Source organism: Podarcis filfolensis (assembly GCF_964270895.1).
Source record: "Podarcis filfolensis genome assembly, chromosome: 4".
NCBI classification, from domain to species: Eukaryota; Metazoa; Chordata; class Lepidosauria; order Squamata; family Lacertidae; genus Podarcis; species Podarcis filfolensis.
This window is the reverse complement of record NC_139607.1, coordinates 31,121,550-31,143,076: the sequence shown is the minus strand read 5'-3', so window position 1 is coordinate 31,143,076 and position 21,527 is coordinate 31,121,550. Positions and strand designations below refer to the sequence as shown.

At 42.2% G+C, this 21,527-nt stretch overlaps 2 protein-coding genes across 9 annotated transcripts in view; one reads left to right on the top strand and one right to left on the bottom strand.

Annotated features, from left to right (window-relative positions):
* Positions 1-21,527, bottom strand: part of AFF3 (ALF transcription elongation factor 3) — a 239,607-nt gene that overhangs the window by 52,123 nt on the left and 165,957 nt on the right. For 7 of the 8 annotated variants that reach the window (XM_083610449.1, XM_083610448.1, XM_083610447.1 and 4 more), the window contains 2 exons: positions 13,995-14,046; positions 4,278-4,318 (listed from right to left, as the gene is read on the bottom strand). In XM_083610449.1, the coding sequence (XP_083466575.1) occupies positions 4,278-4,318; positions 13,995-14,046 (93 nt within the window). The remainder of the gene's footprint in view (positions 1-4,277; positions 4,319-13,994; positions 14,047-21,527) is intronic. The other variant, XM_083610446.1, reaches the window with a different exon arrangement.
* Positions 1,247-7,264, top strand: LOC310761256 (uncharacterized protein). The gene is made up of 4 exons (XM_083611170.1): positions 1,247-1,302; positions 5,780-6,006; positions 6,423-6,550; positions 6,818-7,264. Exons 1-4 carry the CDS (start codon positions 1,286-1,288, stop codon positions 6,842-6,844), a joined length of 399 nt encoding a protein of 132 aa, XP_083467296.1. The 5' UTR covers positions 1,247-1,285; the 3' UTR covers positions 6,845-7,264.

Genomic DNA, 21,527 nt, shown 5'->3' with positions numbered 1-21,527 from the left:
AGAGTTCTGGCTTTAAAAAAGCCCTGGTTCCTTTATACTGAAAGGAATCTGCTCCTTGCAGCCTTAAAGGCACTTCCTTATTTTATTTTATTTTAAAATCATATTAGTTACCCCATCACAAGAGATTATTTGTATGCCTCATTCACAAAGTTCTAATTTTAGTGGTGCCATTCCAAAAAGATGCAGGGCTACAAATCTGTAGGACCCACTTTCCACATGTTAATTTTAACACTGGAATAGTTCCAAATTTTCTCAGTTCTGAAGTGAAATGGAGCTTATCCAGGGATTCAGATCCAGCTGACATGATGCTGGAGACATGAATGTGTGAGGAACTAATGCAATCACTTGATGAAGAACTCTATCAAAGGCTGTCAGAATTCACATAACATTGGCGACATCGGAGTCAGCATATGACGCCACTTTCTGCAGGACACAAGCTGGTTCTGATCTGAACGGCAACAGCATGCGATGCACAATTTGTAATACATCCTTCCTCTTCCATCTTTGTTCTTTGTTCCTTGTGGTGATAGTTTCTCCAGTCTAATGGAAGAGCTGCCCTCATCAACAGATGGAGTTGCAGCTACTTGGAGCCATTACAAAAGTTGAAAATAATTTGTGTCTTATTGCTTTCTCACCGCCCAAAGGCAATGCAATATTCAAGTGTCAAAAACAAACAATAAAACAGAAATATTTTTCTTCATTAACAAACCAGATGGTTTCCCCTGCACATGAGTCAGGCATTCACAGCAACTGTTTGACAATGCGTTTACAGCTTGTTCCCCATACTTGCTGCGCTAGGTTAAAGCCTTACACTTAAGGTACCAACAACAACCACTACAGAACATGTTACTGCTCTGACGTAACATGAATGCACATTAGCTTAAATGTATAGTATCAGGGTATTAATTTTTATATCCTTTTGTTATTTACAGAGTATGAGTAACTTCAACAAATTTCAAAGGGTCAAAGGCATACAGTGGTTTCTAAGATGATCTTTCTAATATTGTTCTATATACAATTTATTTCATCAAATAATAATTTAGGGCTTCTAGATTCTACTCACCGAATGTTTGTTTTTCTTGTAAATATTTTTGAGGTCTACTCATTTATAATTCATACACATTTTTTAAAAAATCAAACTCATCAAAGGGCATTAAGTGAGAAAGTCTATTGAGTTCTGAGTGATCACAAATGGTATTTAAGGACTCGCTGAAAGAATTATTTTCTGATCAGTTGCTGCGAAGCATTCCTGTGAAGACTCTACTGACTCTGTCTTTCAAAAACGATGAAAGCAGTCAAAAGGTATGATTAACTTCTTAGTCCCTGCAATTTCCTATTGCTCTATTTGCCCTAGATTTTGGAATTGACTTCCTGCCTCACTGCAAAATGCACAGTTGCTCAGCTTGATAAATTGCACAAATTCATTTTTGATCACAGTTATCTTCTATTTACTACATAGCCAGTGAGGTTAATCATATGCTGAAGCAATTCATATTCCACACACATCTACCCTCTTCCTCCCCATGGTACTTTGCATATTTCACACACCAGGAGATGCTATGTCTGTCGTCTCACTAAAATACTAAGAGGTCATTCCTGGGTGCCAACAGCCTCCTCTGGTTCACATATATGAGTTCTGGACTGCCTACATGGGTTTCCCTGAACCAAGGGAAATAAACAGGCAAAAGATGAGAGTGCATAATAATTAAATCTTCATATGACAGCAAACTTGTAAGAGCCCACAGTAGTAAACAATTCAAAGTACTCGTGCTCCGAGCTCCTGTTGAATCTTTAGAAATGCAAGCCTTCTTCATGCATGACACATGCAAAAGGGGTCCACACAATTAAAGGGGCTGCAGGGCCGTGCTGCTAGCCCCACCACTGACAAAACACAGCTTCCCCCAGCCCCACCATCCACACAAGGAACTATTTAGGGAGAAAGCCAACACATGCAGATTGTACAGGGTTCCAGGCCCTGGGGATCTAGATATGCAGGCTTTCCACTTGCAGACGTCCATGCTATGCCTAATGTGTGGATGAGGAGGTGCCAGAAGCTGAAGGGGCAAAAGGGCTTAGTGAGCTGGGACAGTCTGTGGCAGAGAAAAATCGAGAAGCTGAAGCTGCTGAGTGGGAGGATGGAGGGCAAGAGGCTGGTGAAGAATCACAGGTGTCTCCTCCCCTGTTGCTGCAAGATCCCCTCCCCCTTGTCTCCCAGAACCAGGAAAGGCATGAAAAGGGCAGAAGAGAGATTGGCTGCATGCAGGCGCAGTCTCCAATTGCTTGGGGAAAGCCCTGGAGAGGAGGAGGCATAGACAGCTGTGGGGAGGCAGAGACCTTTAGTCTTGGCAACTGATTTAATGGAGCAGTAGTGGGGAAAATTTTCAACCCAGGGGCCTCTTTTCCTTCTGGGCACTGACCCACTGTTGGGTGTGACCAGAGGCAAACATGGGTGGTGGAACCAATGTAAATGTTTCCTGGTTTCTATGTTCACACACCCATCCATCCAGACAAGCAAGCAGCATTATCTGAATCTAAGGATGCATTCCAGGAGGAACTACTCAAAGAGATGCAAAATAAGGGTGATTGAGGGGTGTGGCTTGGGAAGAGAGGATGTGGCTAAGGACAGGGCATGGCCTGGAGAAAGGCTCAAGGCTCAGGCAGAGATACCAAGAGGGCTGCCTTTAGCCTCCAGATCTGAGGTCCCTCAACTCTGCTTTAGAGCGCGTTAAGAACAGGCAGCCCATTTCCTCCTAGATCAATTGGGCCACTCCAATGAAAAACCTCTTATCTGGATTGTGTTTATTGGTGACACCATACTACAGATCCTTCTGGTGTCACCACCCAGCAGCAGATGTTTGGTTTTTCTAGATGGTGGTGAATGAAGGACTTTTAGATAATTCTGTGCTTCTGATTTTATTGGAGAATATACAAAACCGGGGAGCAAATGGAACTTGCCTTCCATACATCCAGGTATGATTGCGTCTTTTCTTCCTGTTCTACATCACATATATTTATCACAAATGTTTGTGTTCCTTTGTCTCCCAGCACCCTTTTCCCTTTGCAAGATTGGCTAACACAGCTTGAAGCATTCAATCTTTTGATAAGTTTGCAAAGACAAGTTATTTTTCCTGCTGTTTCAACACACACACTCTCTCACACACATACACACACACACTTTAAACAGAACAGGGCTTGTCAGTGGAGGTGGGATAGTTTTGATGGTCTCAGCCTCAGACCATAAAGAAATGTTATTCACCCATGCACAACGTATAATTCATCCTAAGTGGCAGGTTCTGCTCTGGAGAAGCAGTTGACTGAGCTGCCTTACAAAGTCAATTACTGCTTATTCTCAGGGAGGCGGGGGAGTCTGGGCCAGAAGGGCTGAGATGCCTGCCAAGAAGGCATGGAAGAATTTGCTTTGTGTCAGCCTGCATGACACAGTATCTCATTTGTGGGTAAATATAAATCTAGTAGGCTGTTTTTGTTTTGTTTTTAAAAAGAGGTGCTGTAAAATGTACCTTCCAAAAACAACATTCCTTTTCCCCTAAAACTTACATAAAATCAAGACTGTGTTAAAAGGCAGCCTTTGCACTTCCAAGCAATCTATTTTCATTAAAAGTTCTTTAAGGTAAAGCTACACTGCGTGGCTTATAACCTCATTCCTGTATACCTTCCCTGCTCAGGAAAATGACAGAACATTTCATATATTTCAGTAGATGTTTTGCACAAGTAAAGTCTGAGTAATTAGTTAACGTAAGTATTATTGTCTATGCAAGTGTGAAGAACTGCCAATAAATTAAAGACAGAGAGAGAGAAGAAAAACCTCAGACCAATGTGAATAATAGACATTGTTTTATAAGGGCATCAAATCTAGAAAAAATTCCCCAGGAAAAGGGAATGGGGGAAAAAAGGAAAAGGGAAAAGGAGAACATCTTGAAATAAATGGTGTACTTATCGCTGAGAAATGAGCCTAGATACGTCTTAAAAAATGTTAAAGCTCAGAATTTACTGCAGCATTCATGCAGTTTCATATCTCTCATTTCATGCCACAACAAGGGATTCTGCATACTCCATATGAAATACAGTAAGACTATGATTTTTTCCCCAGCAGCAATAAACTCCACGCATGCATGACAAATCCAAGCATGCAAAAATGTTTAGCATCCCAGTTCAGAGATACTTTGGGGACAAAATCCGATTATGAGTTATATGCCACAATAAATAGGGCTCAGCGTTTCATAAAGCAATTTATAGTTCATAAAAATGACAAAATGTACCTGTCGGATAGAACCCGGAGAGCAGATCTCTGTGCTGCCTGCTGGAAGGAAGGGCAGAGATGTTTATTTTATACTCTGACTTTTAAAACAGGAGCTCAATCAACACTTAAAAAAAAAAAAGCACATGTCACACACATTCCTATCACGTGTCCAAATTTTAAAGTATTAACAAGTAGCAGTAATATGGATATTTCTGATCTACAAGATGTAATACACACTTCGTTAAGTATGCTATAAAGCCCCCAAAATGGTTAAAGCACAGATCTTTCCATCCATACGATTCTATTCAAATGACTTTAAAAAAACCAAAAACCTTGCAGGAAACAATTCCCTTCCTTCCCACCTTCTCATTTACCATTAGTCCCCTTCCATTCTTCTGCAAAACAGACAGCACATATTTGGGTCTCTGGAATCATCTGTTGTTAGTTACAGAATTGTACGTTTAGCAAACTATGCAAGAACTGCTGCAGGCTTTCTAAGACATCGTTGTGATACACTGTTGGCAAGTTCTGACTGTACTGCAAAAGCAGATGAATGTTCCATTGATGCTTTACCTCTCAGTCATTGCCTGCTGAAGGTGGTGATGGTGGTGGTGGGGAATCCAGATCTTGCTAGTACGTTAAATTGTGGAGGGGAAAAAATCATAGCCTTACGAATTTAACAGGACGCTCCATTTTTATCAGCAAACTAGCTTCCAATTTCTTTATTGACCATTTGCTGACATGAGTCTCATGGAAAGTACTGACATGGATGGCTTCGTTTTCAGTGACTTAACTGAATATACCTAATATTACGATCATCTTGGCTACAATCTTGGCCTTGGCTTTAATCTCATACATTCTGGATTTCTGCCAACACTCTTTGGAATAAAGAGTTCGTACAAACAACTGTACCATTAAATCAATGGTTATTACTTTACACCCAAAGTTGTGTAACATCTTTATAAATAGAGTAGCCCCTTGCTATATTTATGTACAGTAAGCTTGTGTGCATTCAGTTTTACATGCTTGGCAATTTAGTTTTTTATTTATGGGTGGGGGGAATGGCAAGGGGGCGGGCATCCAGGAAAAAAAGACTTTGGCAATCCCACCTACCATTGCACCCGAAGTGTTTTGACTATACACGTTTTTTGTTTTAGGTGCGATCCATGGAATGTAGCCCCCACATAACTTGTGTGCTTACTGGACTACATTTTATTACATTCAAGAAGCACGAGGTGGCACATATGGTTATCCCCCTCCCATTTTATCCTGACCAAGCTGAGTTTTAAGGCTGAGAAGAAGTTTGAATATGGGTCTCTCTGGTGCAAGACTTTGTTGATGGTCTACTTAGGTACAATTTCATTCAGAGCACGAAATGATGGTTCTGCATATTGTTAATTCATAATTGTACCTTGCATGTCCCACTATCTCCATGTGAGGGGACTTTAGCAAGTCAGAAACCTTATCTTTGTAGAGAGAAATCCTGGTTACAATCGGAAGTAATGGTTCTTTGTTTTTCAGTGGGACTTCTTCATCTTTCCTGCTTGCCGTGAGTGACATAACCCACCCTGCGATTATTTCATTGATTCTAACACTTTATTCCATGATTTTTCAAACTGGTGCCACCACCGGCTGTTGGGGCATAACAGGGTCTTCTCAGTGGTGGTTCCCAGTTTGTGGAATGCCCTTCCTCAGAAGGTGCATCTGCCTCTTTCATCAGCATCATCATCAACAACAAGCTGATATTGGTAGGTCTTTTCAGAACCATTTAACTACAGACCTGAAATGGGTCCAAATAGAACAGTTTTCCCAAATTTGATAAGCAGATCTGCCACATCTCCTCTTCTTCTTTGTATTTATTTGCTCATAAGTAACAAATAATTCTATGACGCTAGTAAAGATGCCCCCCCCCCAAGATCTGATAGGGAAATTAAGAAATTATGTACTCTCAGAATGTCTGTTTGAATCTCTAAAAGCTTGTGTCAGGTACAAGTTTTTTGTTCCGGTTCAAATTCCATTACCCTAGAGTAATCTTTGAAATTAACTGGAAGATTATCACATACCTATGTATGATGATAACCAACAGGTGATATAACTATATGTTGAAAGGTGTAAAAATAGCATGCCCTTAACTCTGCCTTGTGTGCTCCTTTTAAAAAACCAGAGCTCATGCAAGGAAGAGAGCAGATGAATCTCTCACATGGGCAAGATGCCAGAAGTGAAGAACTTGGAAAAATTGCTTCAGACTATGTCATGATCATGGAAAGCTCAGATGACATACCATTCAGGAAGGTAGGTAGACATTAATATATTACCGCTCCAAAACAAGAGCAGAACAGCCACAGATAACTCCTGACTCCCCCAAATACAACAAAGCCCAGTGTCACTGAGTAAGACTATTTTAAGGACCCTATGCACACAGCCTATGGCAGCGCAACTAATTTGACAGAAAATTATCAAAGATGATTATCAAATAAAAATTAGGCTGCGTAGAAAAGTAATCTCCTGCCAACTCATTTTCTTCCATGTTGCTATACTAATTCTTTTTAACTTGCACAGGTTTTTGGTACAAAGATGCAACATTGAACAACATACACTCCAGAACTCAAGTTGACTCGAGTTTTTCACTTCGGTAGTGTGTGTACTATGAGTTACTATCATTTGTAATATGTACTTGCTGCGTGCATTAAAAATACATTTAAAACCAAAAAACAGAAGTGTAAGAAAACATCCCTGCAGAAAGTGTGTTGTGGTGCACAGGGTTCTGCCACCAGCACAACTCTTTCCTCTTCGATGCCTGAGCTGCTCTGTCGGCTGTGGGGCTCAGATGTGACAAGTGAGTCACCTAATCCCTGAAAATTATGCTCAGTGTAGATTCATTTTTAAGTTACAAGCTGATTGCTTATTAAAGTTTAACTGATGCACTTCCCTCCTCTGTGCCAGTTAATTAGCAGCTTTTGAAAATATTTTGGCCCCTCTAAATGTCACATTAACATCTGTTTTACTATAATCACCCTTGTCAGACAATATTAGTTTATTTGTCAACTTCTTGCTGTGTGTTGATGTTTTATTTATTTAAACGGTGTTAATGCCACTTCTAGAAATTTCATATTGACTATTTCTGTTTTGACAATTTGTCAGTGGACAACTATTTTTTTTTTAAAAAAAACAACAAAGACCTACAGCAAACATTTTTCAGCCTGAAAGCCACATTCCCTCATGCACATCCTTCCAGGACCTGAATACTTCTGGTGGGTGTGATAAGACACACATGACTCTCCATCCTCCATCCACTTCAATGATAGACTCCAGACAGATAAAACCACTAGAGGGGTCCCCAGAGAAGGGTTAATGAGGAGTGTGGCTTGCAGAGAAAGCATGGTCTGCTCAGTGTTCTTCAGGGACAGATAGAGGTACCAGGTGGGCTGCATTTGACCCCCAATCTCTAGGTTCCCCAATATCTGCAGGAAAAGTATGTGAAAACAAGCTGGGAAATAGACTGTATTTTTCGCTCTATAAATCACACCAGACCACAAGACGCACCTAGTTTTTGGAGGAGGAAAACAAGAAAAAAGATATTCTGCATCTCAGAAGCCAGAACAGCAAGAGGGATCGCTGTGCAGTGAAAGCAGCAATCCCTCTTGCTGTTCTGGCTTCTGTGATAGCTGCGCAGCCTGCATCCGCTCCATAAGACGCACACACATTTCCCCTTACTTTTTAGGAGGGAAAAAGTGAGTCTTATAGAGCAAAAAATACGGTATTTTTTTCTACAGGCTACAAAATACCATGGTGGCATTTCTATTAAAAAACAGAAGGGTGGGGATGCTCTCCTGTTTCTCTGGAGACAGAGTCAGGCTGGGTTTGTGGAAGGGCCATAGCTCAGTGCCAGAGCACCAGGTTTGCATGGAGAAGGTCCCAGCATTTCCAGGTAGGGCTGGAACCCCAGAAAGCTGCCGCTAGTCAGCATACAGACACTACTGAGCTGGATGTATAAGGTCACTTCCCAACTTCCAATTTGCTAAGTATTGGTTGCTGCTGTAGCCACCACAGCACAATCTATATCTCCTTCGTGACTATTAAAAACAAAGGGCAAAACTGGGTTGTCCAAAAACCAGAACAGCAATGGCACCCTTACACACATTACAGTGGTACCTCAGGTTACATACGCTTCAGGTTACAGACTCTGCTAATCCAGAAATAGTACCTCGGGTTAAGAACTTTGCTTCAGGACAGAAATCGTGCTCCGGTGGCACAGCGGCAGCAGGAGGCCCTGTTAGCTAAAGTGGTGCTTCAGGTTAAGAACAGTTTCAGGTTAAGAATGGACCTCCGGAACGAATTAAGTACTTAACCCGAGGTACCACTGTATATTCTAGCAAGCGGGATCTGCAACAACATGGAGTACTCCTGTTTGACTGTTTCATTTAGTCTGCCATTTGCTCCTTCATTATATTCCATTCCATTTCCCCTTGCACCTGGTTTTCTGTTTCCACTACCCGCAGAGTCAGTCAGCACACCATTCCAGTGCCACTAAGCACATTAAGTCCCCATTGGTTTATCATTCTGGCTTAGTTCCTATCCACCCACCCCCGGGCTTTTTGAACTCTTGCAAACCTTGGGGTCTTCTTCTGTCTCCCCTGTTGTGGGCAGGTGATGCTTTTTTAGCTACATAAGCAACAATGCTCACAGATGAGAACCAGAAATTCAGGGAACACTGTGCGGTGTGTGTGTGTGTGTGTGTGTGTGTGTGTGTGTATTGCAAATAAGGAATGTTGAGCCCAGGTATTTGACCTAAAACTGTTCCCCTGAAGCTGTGTTTATAGCTCCTTATCTTTATTTGAAATCAATACAGTTATTTCAGGATACTTGCTACTGTATACAAAGAAGGGTTGAGATTCTGCTCAAGTGGATTTTAACAATACTGTTGTGATAGAAGCAAGAGAGGGGGATGGTCGGGAATACAGAGCAAAGTATTTCAGGTGAATTGCTCAGCTTTGATACCTCAGTTGCCATAAATTGTAAGATACAGGATTTTGTCCATCTCTTCCCCCAGCCCTCCATTAGTGGATATAGATTCATTCAGCGCTAGGTCGATTGATTTCCCCTCAGCCTATTAATCACTCTGGAAAAGTTCCAGCTGTACTTCAAGTCCACGAGACAACACAAGTATTCTAACAGCAGTAATAATTTTGTGGTTCTCAATTCTCTTCAGATTGCATCTTCTATCTCCAGCTTTTATTGCAACAAGTCAGAGGTTGGGGAAATAATCAGCAAATATTTAGGTTTCAGTGTCGGTAAAACAAACTACCCCCAAACTGCCGTGAGTTGCAATCTGTTGGTGAAAGGAAATCAAAGGGGAAACTGAATGCCTCCATTGTAATTGGGAGTGAAAAGTGAGCAACTTCAATGTAATTAGAGTACAGCAATGCATGGAACAAGCTGAAAGGAAGCTGAGGAAGAGATGACCTGTGCCTTACAATGGTCAGAGAAATTTGAAAAAATGCTAATACTGAGGCCAGATACTATATGCTGCATTAAGCTTTGAATCTGCAGGCATTTAAACCTATGTTACAATTTAACAACTTTACTAACTCCTTTTTAACAATAAAGAAGAACTATGTGATGGGAGAGGTGTCCGCCAGTTACTGATGTAGAGGAGAAAATGGACTGGACCCTAATTATAGGCTGGGATAATTCATAGTCGGGAAGAACAATCAATGCAACCTATTTCTTGTACTTGCTGGGTAGTAAACAGGCTACACTACTGCTGTAACCTGGCCACAACTATGGTAATGGACTTAATCAGCATTTCTCCAGTACGTTCCATATTACAGAATCTGGCTTACAAAGTGGCTTATGATATAAACGATTGACATACAATAAAAGCAAGGGCAGAATGAAACAGCCTCTGCTTAGTCAGTGAATATGGAAGACAAGTGTTTCAAAAGCTAGGCATTTAAAAAAAGGGGGGGGGAGAGTAAGTTTAAGAAAAGATGGCCCTGAATGGAAAAATGATAAATGGGAGGAGAAGGTGTCATTGGTGTTTGAAGTGTATGTATGATCAACTTAGTTCATGATAAAAATGATGATATTCCTTTTTATTATTGCATATATTTTATTCTTCAATAATATATGTTGTTGTTGTTTTGTTGATGATGATGATGTTTGTTGTTGTGGTGGTGGTGTGTCTCGAGAGACAATGGAGTGCGCCTCGGGGGTGTGTGAAGTCAAAGCACTGGGCAGTGGCGTAGCGTGGGGGGTGCAGGGGGGCGGGCCGCACCGGGCGCAACATCTGGGGTTAGGGCAAATCCATGGGTTAGGGGGCGCAAATCCACGGGTTAGGGGGCGCAAATCCACAGGTTAGGGGGCGCAAATTACTTGCCTTGCCCCGGGTGCTGACAACCCATGCTACACCACTGGCACTGGGGAATCACAGGGCCTGCTGTGGCTGCAGACAGCAGTAATTTGTAACTGCTGCCTCCTCCATTGTTTTTGCTGTGTTAGCAGAACCAAAGTGACCTCCCCGGGGCACAAGCCTGGGCAGTGTGTATGGAAGTCCTGGCCTGCCAAGACAACAAGGCCCCCTGTTCAGCCTCGCTGATGTGGTCCAAAGGAAAGTGAAACAATACATTTGGCACCAGCTTGGCTGCAGGAATTGCCAGAAGGAGGTGTACAAGACGCTATCAAACCACCTTAGGGGCTGCACACCATATTTATATAGGGTTTTGCAAGGCAGTGGATAGCAAGAGGAAAAAAATAGGTAGATGACAGACAGACAGAGTTTTGATAGCTTGCCTAAAACTTGAGAGGGGGGAGGCACATTTAGTTTTGCGCACTGAAGCAGCACTATCCCATACTTTGGACTGAATATGTCCCCAGGTGGTGCCTGCTAATGGGGAGGAGGACATGCTGAAAGAAGGAGATTCAGTGCAGACTATAGAATTATCAGGGAAGCAGGTCACCTTACATTCTGCATAACCATTTCTATGCTTCCACCTTGCCTCTGGGTGTCACCTACCAAACAATGTAATTGCACAAGCAATGCTAAATTCACCGAGCTCACAGAGATGAATGAGGTTGTGCAACAGCAGCCCTTCCTGGCGAACCCTCTCTGCTCCTGCCCACATTCCCTTCCCTTTCTAACGCCATCCAAGTGCTTACTTTACATAATTTATGACAAGCATAGAACTTTCAGCGCATCGCTGTGGAATATACACTTGACCTTATCTCTATTAAGCACATTCAAATCAAGTCTCTTTTGTGTTGTACACACAGTACTACAGAGCTGGTCTCTGCACCATTTCTTTCAGGCACAGACATACAGCAATACATAGAAGGCAGCTTTTTAAAAATAATGAGCATCTGCTGTAAAGGGCAGTGGCTGCTGAAATCATTAAATGTAATCATTAAACCATCTTCTATTAAAATCTTGTTAGCCAATTTTAGATGCATTACTACTAAGACACTATTAATGAAAACTGTCATAGCTAATCTGGGCTTGGAATGCTGAGATTTAAAATACTTTAGCTTGGGAGTTATATCAGCGTGCCCTTAGGGAAGGCTAAGGTTTAGGTGGCAGAGTAACTTTAATGTCCCCTGAAAGGTTTCGACTATATTTTATTAAAACAAGTTAATTGTATTGCTTATGTTAAACATGTCATTTGATGATGATACACAAGTTTAAAAACTTTTAAGTAGCAGTCATGTGTGTGCATGAACAGGATTGGAAGATGGGCTGACATATGGGGAAGTGGGGGTTAACTGTAGTCCCAGCTCCCACAAAACACTGCCCCACTGAAGCTGCTATTTAGTCTTGGAGCGAAAATGCTAGGTATAGTCCTACCTGGTATGATTGTTCAAGTAATCTGAATTCATCATAATATTTTAGCACATACTTACTAAGTGTGTGTATGTGAGAGAGAGAGTGCTACTACTTGAAAAGTACTACAACAAAGTTCTTTTTCTTTCACTCACAGCCAGAGTTCCATTTTGAAGCCATGTCTCTAAAGATGGATTTTGGTTGCTTCTTTAGCTTCTATTTATACAATTTCACAATTTCTTTGGCAGAGGCCAAGAGTACATACCAGGGTGTTGCCGTTTATGAACCTCAGGAGATGTGAGAGGCAAACAGACTGGATGAACTTTGGTTACATATTCCAGACAAGCACAATGGCTCTATTTATTCAGACTAAGCTGCTGAATGCAGATGGATTGGCTCTGTGGGCAATAAATTTTCACAGCCACAAAACCTCAGTGGCAACCAACCTGATCCTGCAGAAGGTTGGGGAAACTGCCTACAAGCCTGAGGTTGTAAAAATAAGTTAGATTATTTTTCCACATATGTAAACTAGTCAGTCAAATTCTTTTAACACTGATTGACATGAATTCCACAACTGGCTTCAGTGGCTTACTTCTTCCCTATAGAGTTCTACTTTCTTCTATAAAATGTTCTATCCTAAAATGATAGGAAGCAAAGTAGAAAGGAGGAAGGAAAGGAAGGAGGGATATTTGCATAATAGTTAGCAATCACTGTTTAATATAATACACCCAAGACTGATTTAAACGGCCCAGTGACCTCTATACTGAAGAACAGAGAATCGAAATATGGATATTTCATGTGTCATTCCACACTTCAGGGGAACCAAGAGGCAATAATCATGACAACTGAACAATCTTAAGTATGATTTTAACATCTCCATGACACAAAGCTTCAGACATTTTCTGAAAGTATGATGGCAGAATTATTGCTCTATGTATTATAAATCAAAGGGAATTGGGTCATTTTAACTTGCAGATTTATGTTAACTACCAAGCGGGCTGCTAATTGTGAGCTCTTCAGATATTGATTGGGGATCAAAAAGGTAAGTTCTTCTCCAAAGTCGGTGGAATTAAATAGGCAAGCAGGAAAAATTTCTATCCCCACATTAGCTCTTCTGATCACTGCCTATAAAATTTTAACTATGATTTTAACTGGATAAATGATGAGGAGCAAAGGAGGAAAATACATTTAGGTAATTAAAATTAAGGATCTATCTAATGTGTGTGGCTAATTAATTACAGCAAGCTTCTTGACACATGATCAGCTCAACTTTGTTCTCCTCTTCCTCCTCCTTCATAGCTTCTTCTCTAACTCTTAAGTTTATTTATTTAACGTAACACATTGAGAGCATTTTCATGCTACCACACAATCTCTGCTCTTGTAGCCATACACTTTCATTGGAAAATCTCATGTTATTGTCTGGGCTTGTTCCCATGGGACATCTTACAGTGTTTTAATTTCTAGGAAGAAAGAGAGGCAGAGGCTATGAGGAAATATCATTTCCTCTTTAGCACTTTAACACTTTAACAACTGGTTGCCCTCCACTTGTTTTGGATGATAACTCCCATCCACTGCAGCCAGTACAGCCATGGCTGGAGCAAAACCTCTTCAATAGATTTAGAACAATTCCCCCATTTCCCTGCAGCCCTATATGACACAGCCATCACTGCTCAGAGGACTGCCCTGACTCCCAGGAGAAAGTCTTATGATCAAGGAGAAGGGAAAGGTCAGCTGCCTTCTAGTTGCGCCACCATTGGATACCATCCAAGAGCTATAACTCTATACACATTATTAACTGGATCCTCAACTTTGTATGAAATGCTTCTTATGAAATATTTAAATGAGTTATGACATCGTCAGCATACCTCTATCATTAGATCATGCACTTTTTATATTAAAAAAAACCTTTAGTTTTGTTACCTGGTCGTTCTCCTCTTCATCACTGCTCAACTTGAGGTCATCTTCTAACATCCTGGAAAGAGAAAACAACAAATGACCTACATTTAAGTCCAATAAAACAATTCAGATATAGTTTAGCTAATAAAAGCCTCTCAATTATGTGGCACTATGATGTAAGAAGGACGTTGGTGAATCGGACCAAATGCACACATGGATCTGGCTTCAAGGATGACGTTGCGTGGGTGGTGGAGGGCGCCCAGATTCTGGTTTCAGCAGGCCAAGGCCTGGTCAATAACAACAAACAAACTATTGTCTGTTCACTCAGCTTTCCTATACAAAGGGAGGCAGGTCTTTCAGGGAACAGAAACGCGATGGGTGCTGCCACCAAGTATATTAGAGGGAAGGATCAATAATGGAGGGAAGCAGAGGAAGAGGCGGGAGTACGAGGCCCGTGTGGATGCTACCTGGCAGGGCTAGCATATCAGGCAAAATAGCATGAGGTGTGGGGGAACTGATCGCACAAGTTGCCCAAGGAAATAGCTGGTTGTCTCATGACTGGCTCAGGAATCTGTGAGGGAATGGTTTTTCACCTTTTCTAATGTATAAATTAGTGATAGTGATGCTTATAGGTCTCTCTTTTCCCCTACAAAAGTGACTCAAAGCGACTTACAGAAACATCATCAAAAGCCAGTATAGAAACAAGAACAAAACAGAAACCTGAAGCGCTCCTCCACAATATGCAGAGATTCCACTCAACCCACACAAGCTGCTCTAGTGGCTCCTCCTACAACCCCTGTTTTGAGACTGGAGGCAGGTGTGTAAAGGGTTGTGTGTGAAGTTCCTCCCATTCCCATTTCAGCAGCTGTACTGTATGGATGAAAAGTGAAACTTTTCCCCCAGAGCATCATTGAAAGGCAACAAACTATGTTGTCATTTGCATTTGAGAGAGCTGCGATCCTACTTCTGAGGCTGCTGGACCAGCATTTGAAAGTCCCATTGTTCTAGGTGCATTTTGCGACAGGTAATTTCATTAATACGAGAATTTTTCGGAGCTCTGGGAGCAGTACTGCACTTAAGATTTCAGATTAAAACAAACGTAAGATTTTATCTGCAGTTCATTCATTTTCAGCTTTGTATTCTTGTTATAAAAAAAGCGCGCCTAGACATTCCATTGTGGTGCCCATAAGGTGCCTAGGTTTAAGGTGCCATTTAGCTCCTAAGTTTTCAGTTTCTAACACTGTGCTGGACATATTATTCCCTTCTTTCCAGGCCTGTGTCACTCTGCTTTCTACACAGGCCCTAACCCCTCTAGGATCACGACAGAGTGCCATCCTTTGGACACCAGAAGCAACCAGAAAAAGTTCGGTGCGTGCTAAAGATTAATCAATGAGGAAAAGGGAAATGCTGTTACACTTGAATAGCAATCAGACCTCAACACTGCAAATTTACCCCAAATGGTATGCAAAGTAGTGGCTAGGAAATATAATTTCTACTTAGTAGAAATTCACATAACAGACAAGAAAAAAGTACAATGCTTGACAACTCTGCATGAAATCAATTTTTTTGGTCACTGCTATCATTTATCTCTTAAGTCCAGAAGTGTGACTCTGTCACAATCCAACTTGGAGGCAATTAACACTTCACACAGCATCAGGGGTCCTCAAAGTGTCTAACTACACAGTAGTCATGTCCTTCTTGTGCTCCCAAGTATTTTGAAGTGTATCTCCTCTTGGTGCTTAACCAAAGTTAACTGCTTGAGGTACTGGCTTGATGACTGGGTAGAGAGCCTTCTGAGTGACAGAATCATGTTTCTGGAATGTTCTCCTCAAGAAAGCGTACCTGGCATCTGCACTGTCATATTCTCAGTGCCAGACAAAGACCTTTTTGTTATCCCAGGCTTCTTAAGAATGCTTGACCCTGATCTGGTATATTTTTATTTGAAAGGTGAAATAAAATCTATTAAACTTGAAGCAGCAGACAAGTACCAGAATGAAGCTGCTCGGCATGAATTGAAAATAGAAAACAGAGGGTAAGTGATAATATTTGTAATTCTCCTAGAATCACAAACAGGTGGCAAACTGGGTCATGTGTTTCTTTAATAATAATAAAAAAAATCAGTTCAAAGGAATATCCCATTAGTTGGGATGCCATTATTCTTTGAGAGAATTTGCGTGCATTCTGACTGTCAGTCAAATCAGCTAACATCAATAAATATTGACTGGAAAACATGCAGAGTCTGGTTTTTTTTATTTGTGCAAAATGAACCATCTACTGCAAACTCCAAGAAAAGGCATACCTCTGAAAAATATGTGCTAAGATTAATCTATTGAAACACACAGATAAAAGATATCTAACTATCAAAACATAAATACTTCATGAATAATGGGTGGACACATGTTTCAATCAGTGTTAATGAAGTGAAATTTACTGCTCTTATCCTCTTCCCATCACATAACAGATGGTTAACCTTGCCTAATGCATATCTACATCCAAAGCATGAATTTCATTTAGGACAATCTGCTAACACAGTATCAACGAAGCTGCCATTTTAAACAAGCTGTTGTGGCAACTCTATCACTGAAACAGTCCCACATGCTAAAAATCTAATGTAGAATTTTGCTGCTGTGTTTTTGAAAACCACAACACTTATTTGTTTAGAAAGAAACAGAAAAAAAACCAGAAGATTGTTGCTAACATAGGAACAGAGGCGGAACTAGCTGCTCTGACACCCATGCTGTGCACCTGGGGGGGGGAGCATCCCAGGGGGCGGGATGAGTGTCCCGGGGGGGGGCGCCGCCAGCAGTGATCATCCCAGGGGGCAAAGCGAGCGGCCCATGGGAGGTGGAGCGAGCCGCCCATGGCAGGCTGTTTCCTGGGAGGGTGGGCAGGGGGAAGGGAGCTGCGCTGCTTTGCCAGCACACCTTCCTCCCTTCCCTCTTCCTTTTGACAGGTTGGAGGAGGCTCCCCCCCCCAGGAAGTAGCCCAGGAGTGGGGGCAATGGCACACCACCCACCCGCGACTCCCAAGCCTCCCCTGAGCTGTCAAAACGAAGGGGGAAGGCCGCCGGCAAGTTGGCACAGCTCCGCCCTTTCCCACGACGGCTTGGGGTAGGCTTGGGAGTCATGGGCGGGTGGTGCACCAAATGTCACCCCCTCAGCGATGACACCCGGGGCGGACCGCACCCACCCACCCCCTTTCTCCGCCCCTGCATAGGAAGGTGAACGATTAAAAAAACAAAAACGCAATTTGCAAATATTTCAGTGGAGCCCACTAGGATGTCTCTAGAAACCTTCTATTGTGCTTTAGAGAACAAGTTGGGCCTGAAGCAAATGCTGACATGGAGTATTCCTATTTAGTTGTTCCAGCCATGCCTTCCTACAGGATACTCCATTCCATTCCACCAAACTGCATCAGTAGCTCATCATCCTGGGTTCACTGACTGTATACAGGTGCTCATGACTTTTTGTTATACAGTGGTACTTCGGGTTACCGATGCTTCAGGTTACAGACTCCGCTAACCCAGAAATAGTACCTCGGGTGAAGAACTTTGCTTCCGGATGAGAACAGAAATCGTGCAGCGGGGCGGCGGCAACGGGAGGCCCCATTAGCTAAAGTGGTACCTCAGGTTAAGAACAGTTTCAGGTTAAGAACGGACCTCCAGAATGAATTAAGTTCTTAACCTGAGGTACCACTGTATTTTTAAAACTCCCCCTACTTCCCATGTGAATTAAGACCCTCCCACTTTTTTTATAATACTTTGCAGCGGCATGGCATTATAAGCAATATTCTTCTTTCTTCTTTGTCGATCACTCGTAGTCGAGTAAGATTGTCTTCCATGAACACGATCTTAACAGTGAGTCTGTAAGTGACTGTGGAGGCCAATTCTGAATCCACACGTCCTTCTACAGTGGGGACATAAGTTTCCGGGCAGGAGTTGATCATGGTGAGTGATTTGCCAAACGTGCGTTCCTCTTAGCTCGTTTCTCCTTTTAGTCCTGCGTTTGTACTTCTTCACAGTCCACGGCACCTTTAGTAAAGGCTGTTTTCCAGTTGAAGCGCTCGCAGGCCAGTGTTTCCCATAGAATGGCATTATTAAAAAAGGGAGATACAATTCTGTATTCCACATTATGCCTCATGAGTGGCAACAGCATTTGCAAATAATACTAGGACAGTGATGGGCCACAAATGAAAAGGGTTTCAGTGTGGATTGCAGCTGAGGTGGTTGCTTGTTTTGCTCTTTCACAGAGGGTCCCTCAAGTATGCTGATGTCTCTCCTCTTGCTGTTTTGGATACGTAAGAAAGGCACACGAAGAAAGAGTCTGTCATTAATGGGTGACCTGCAACAAAGTGTTGCAGTGTGAGGGCGTGTGTTCAGGAATCCAGTTAGTGGCTCCAATCCACACCTCCAGTTTGTTTGTTTACCCCTGGGGGCAATCCTATGGCAAGATCCAGTGGGATGAGCATCTTAGGATGCAGTGGGACTTAGGCTGGAATGGATCCTAAACCAGTTTAACTGGATCATGTTACCTGGCATAGAAGATTATTTTAAAGGCTTGTTTTCCCTCTGCAAAGAAGCAGCAGTAGCCCTACTGCTGAATGGAATGTGAATCTGGTGTAACTTTATGATGGTTTAATTTACCCTGGCTAGCTTTACAACAGCTTCTTGTGCTCAGGGTTGCTCCCTTATTTATACCTCTTAACTTGAGTTTCTGGATGGTTCTACTTTGGTTATGCAAGGACTGGAGAACTGAGTTTCTTATTAGTACATAAAATGATGGCACATAAAATAGTAGAGAATAGTAAGTTAAAACACATATTTGTATTCCTAAATTCCAATACTAAAAACCACAAATGAATACTGCAAATGCTAATTAAAATAGTACAGACATGGTATAGCTCACCACATTGACATTGCTGTAAAGTAAATATAGCAATGCAAGATTCAATTACCAAACATAAAAGCAAAATTGTTGAAAAACTAAGCTGCAATCCACTGTAACAAAATTAGCAATCTCAGTAAAGAGAAATAAATAGCTGCAATTTTCCACCTGGGTAGAATCCATCTTCACAGTTCTGCTTTTCCTTTCCAAGCCATTAAGGGTTGGTAAATGAACTGTTACATTCCTGTCATGTTGATTATATCCAATGTATTGACTGCATTTTGAAATGCAACACTGAATAAGAGCCTGCCTACATGTTACACTCTCTATGTCAGAAAAGTCCTACTTTGTGAGAGGTTGTGCATGTTGGGAATTATGAGACTACTCCACTAACAGACAGAGAAAGCTGGAGGTGACAGAAATCACACACACTCAAGCACACAGGAAGAAGAAGCTGTTGGAACTAAATGTCCCCTGGGAGTTGGAAAGAAACTGGGAATATGACCCACCATTAAGCGGAAGCAGAGGTGGGGGGGGGAAAGCAGGAAAAGAGGCCAACAGTGGTTTCCACTTAATGTGTATCCCTCCCCAACCCCAGGAGCCTTCAGAATTTTCTACAGGCAGAGTTTGGCTGCACAGAGCTGCTTTTCATGTGGTGAGTAGACTGTGTAGTCAAGCTCTGACAGAGTAGACACATTATCAGAATGTGAAATTAGCGATGGAGATGGGATTTCAGAAATGGGTTGAGCTAGACTTCCTACTCTCTGAATATTGGCTTGTCTCGAAATGCCTCAGGGTTTTCAAAACTGGGGGGAGGGATTTCTCCACTTCAACTTTTAGGATCCCATTCCTGATTCTAGAAAGTGTACTTTTTAATTTATCCCAACTCACCTACCAGCTACACTCCCCAGACTTCTCGGCCGTAATAACACAGGCTCTAAGTTGATTCAGAGATCTTCACTGAAAAATGAGGAACAGCTTAGAAACAGCACTTGGTTTTCACCAGCCCTTTCCTCTGTCTTTGCTTTCTTCTGTCCTCACAACTTGGTAAGTTTAGGTAAAGAGGTGGGAGAAAGGGAAGGATAAATGGCTGGTGAAAGGGCTGGCTTTCTGGGCATTGCCAATTTTGTTGTTGTTGTTTTGAAGGGGAAACCCTTGCATTCTGAGCTGCTCCAAAAATCTGTTCACCTTCTCTGGTGGGCCTTATTGTGGGACTGTGTTCACCTTGCCTGCCAAGATCTGATGGGGAAGCCCGGGGGATAGTTTCCTAGGCTTTCTGCCTGGGAAATGGATCCCACCCGCTTGCCCAGCATATAGAGGGGGCCCGCGGTTTGCTCTGCAACCACTTTTTGTCGCATTAACAACAGGATGGTCAGTTGTCCAGGGTTCTCCTTAGGCCCCAAAGCCTTACCACCAGGAAATTCCCAGCATAAAGATTCCTTGAAATAGTAGCTTGCCAGGGACTCTGGATCTTTACTAAGGGTTCAGAAGTCCTGGCAATTTAACACTTCCATTTCTGTGCTGGGGTTTGGAGTGGGAGGAGAATGATTAAACAACAACAACTTTCAACAAAATTTGCATCTCCACTGAATAGTTTTCATTGTGTACCGCTCTCACCCAGCATGTGATCTTAAAGAAGAAGAGTTTGGATTTGATGTTGTTGTTGTTTAGTCATGTCCGACTCTTCGTGATCCCATGGACCAGAGCACGCCAGGCACTCCTGTCTTCCACTGCCTCCCGCAGTTTGGTCAAACTCATGCTGGTAGCTTCGAGAACACTGTCCAACCATCTCATCCTCTGTCGTCCCCTTCTCCTTGTGCCCTCAATCTATCCCACTTTATCACTACCCGAAGGAGTCTCAAAGCGACTAACAATCTGCTTTTCCTTCCTCCCCCACAACAAACACTCCATGAGGTGAGTGAGGCTGAGAGACTTCAAAGAAGTGTGACTAGCCCAAGGTCACCCAGCAGCTGCATGTGGAGGAGCAGAGTCGCGAACCCGGTTCACCAGATTACGAGTCTACCGCTCTTAACCACTACATCACACTGGCTCTCAACCAAAACCAAGTCAGGCCTCAGTGCAGAAACTTTCTAAAAAGAAACAAAATAGAACCCAACCTTTCTCAAAACGTTGCTAAAAAGGACAAAATAATTATAATACAGTTCCACAACACTTGTCTACATCCTTGGCGGTAGATAGTGCAAAATAATTTCTTAAATATGACAGGTTTACTGTCCAAAGCTTGAAAGAGATCTACAACATAATCCCACTTTAGGATCAAAGAGGCCACATAAAAATGAGAGCATGTATGAAAATGAAAGAACGATGGTCACTTACCAGAAGATTATTTCTCTGCACTGGCCTAAACATTCCCATCAGTCAAAGAGCCTGCCAAAGTTTCAGGACTAATCACTTACCACAGCAGGAAGAAACAGCTTTAAGCAATAAAGTGTCCAAGGGAGCTACTCAGTTTACCTAGTCACATCTTGCTTCCTACGATTCCATTGAGTCCATTCTGGTTGCTAGTGATTAACAGCTATTTTGGTAAGTTTATACTCCTTCAATTTCTGGTAACAGCCTGCTGCTGCCTTTTGAAAATATTACTTAATTTTTAAACATGAAGGGCATAATATGTGGTGATACATTATATTATTTCCATGGTGTTAACACTCTG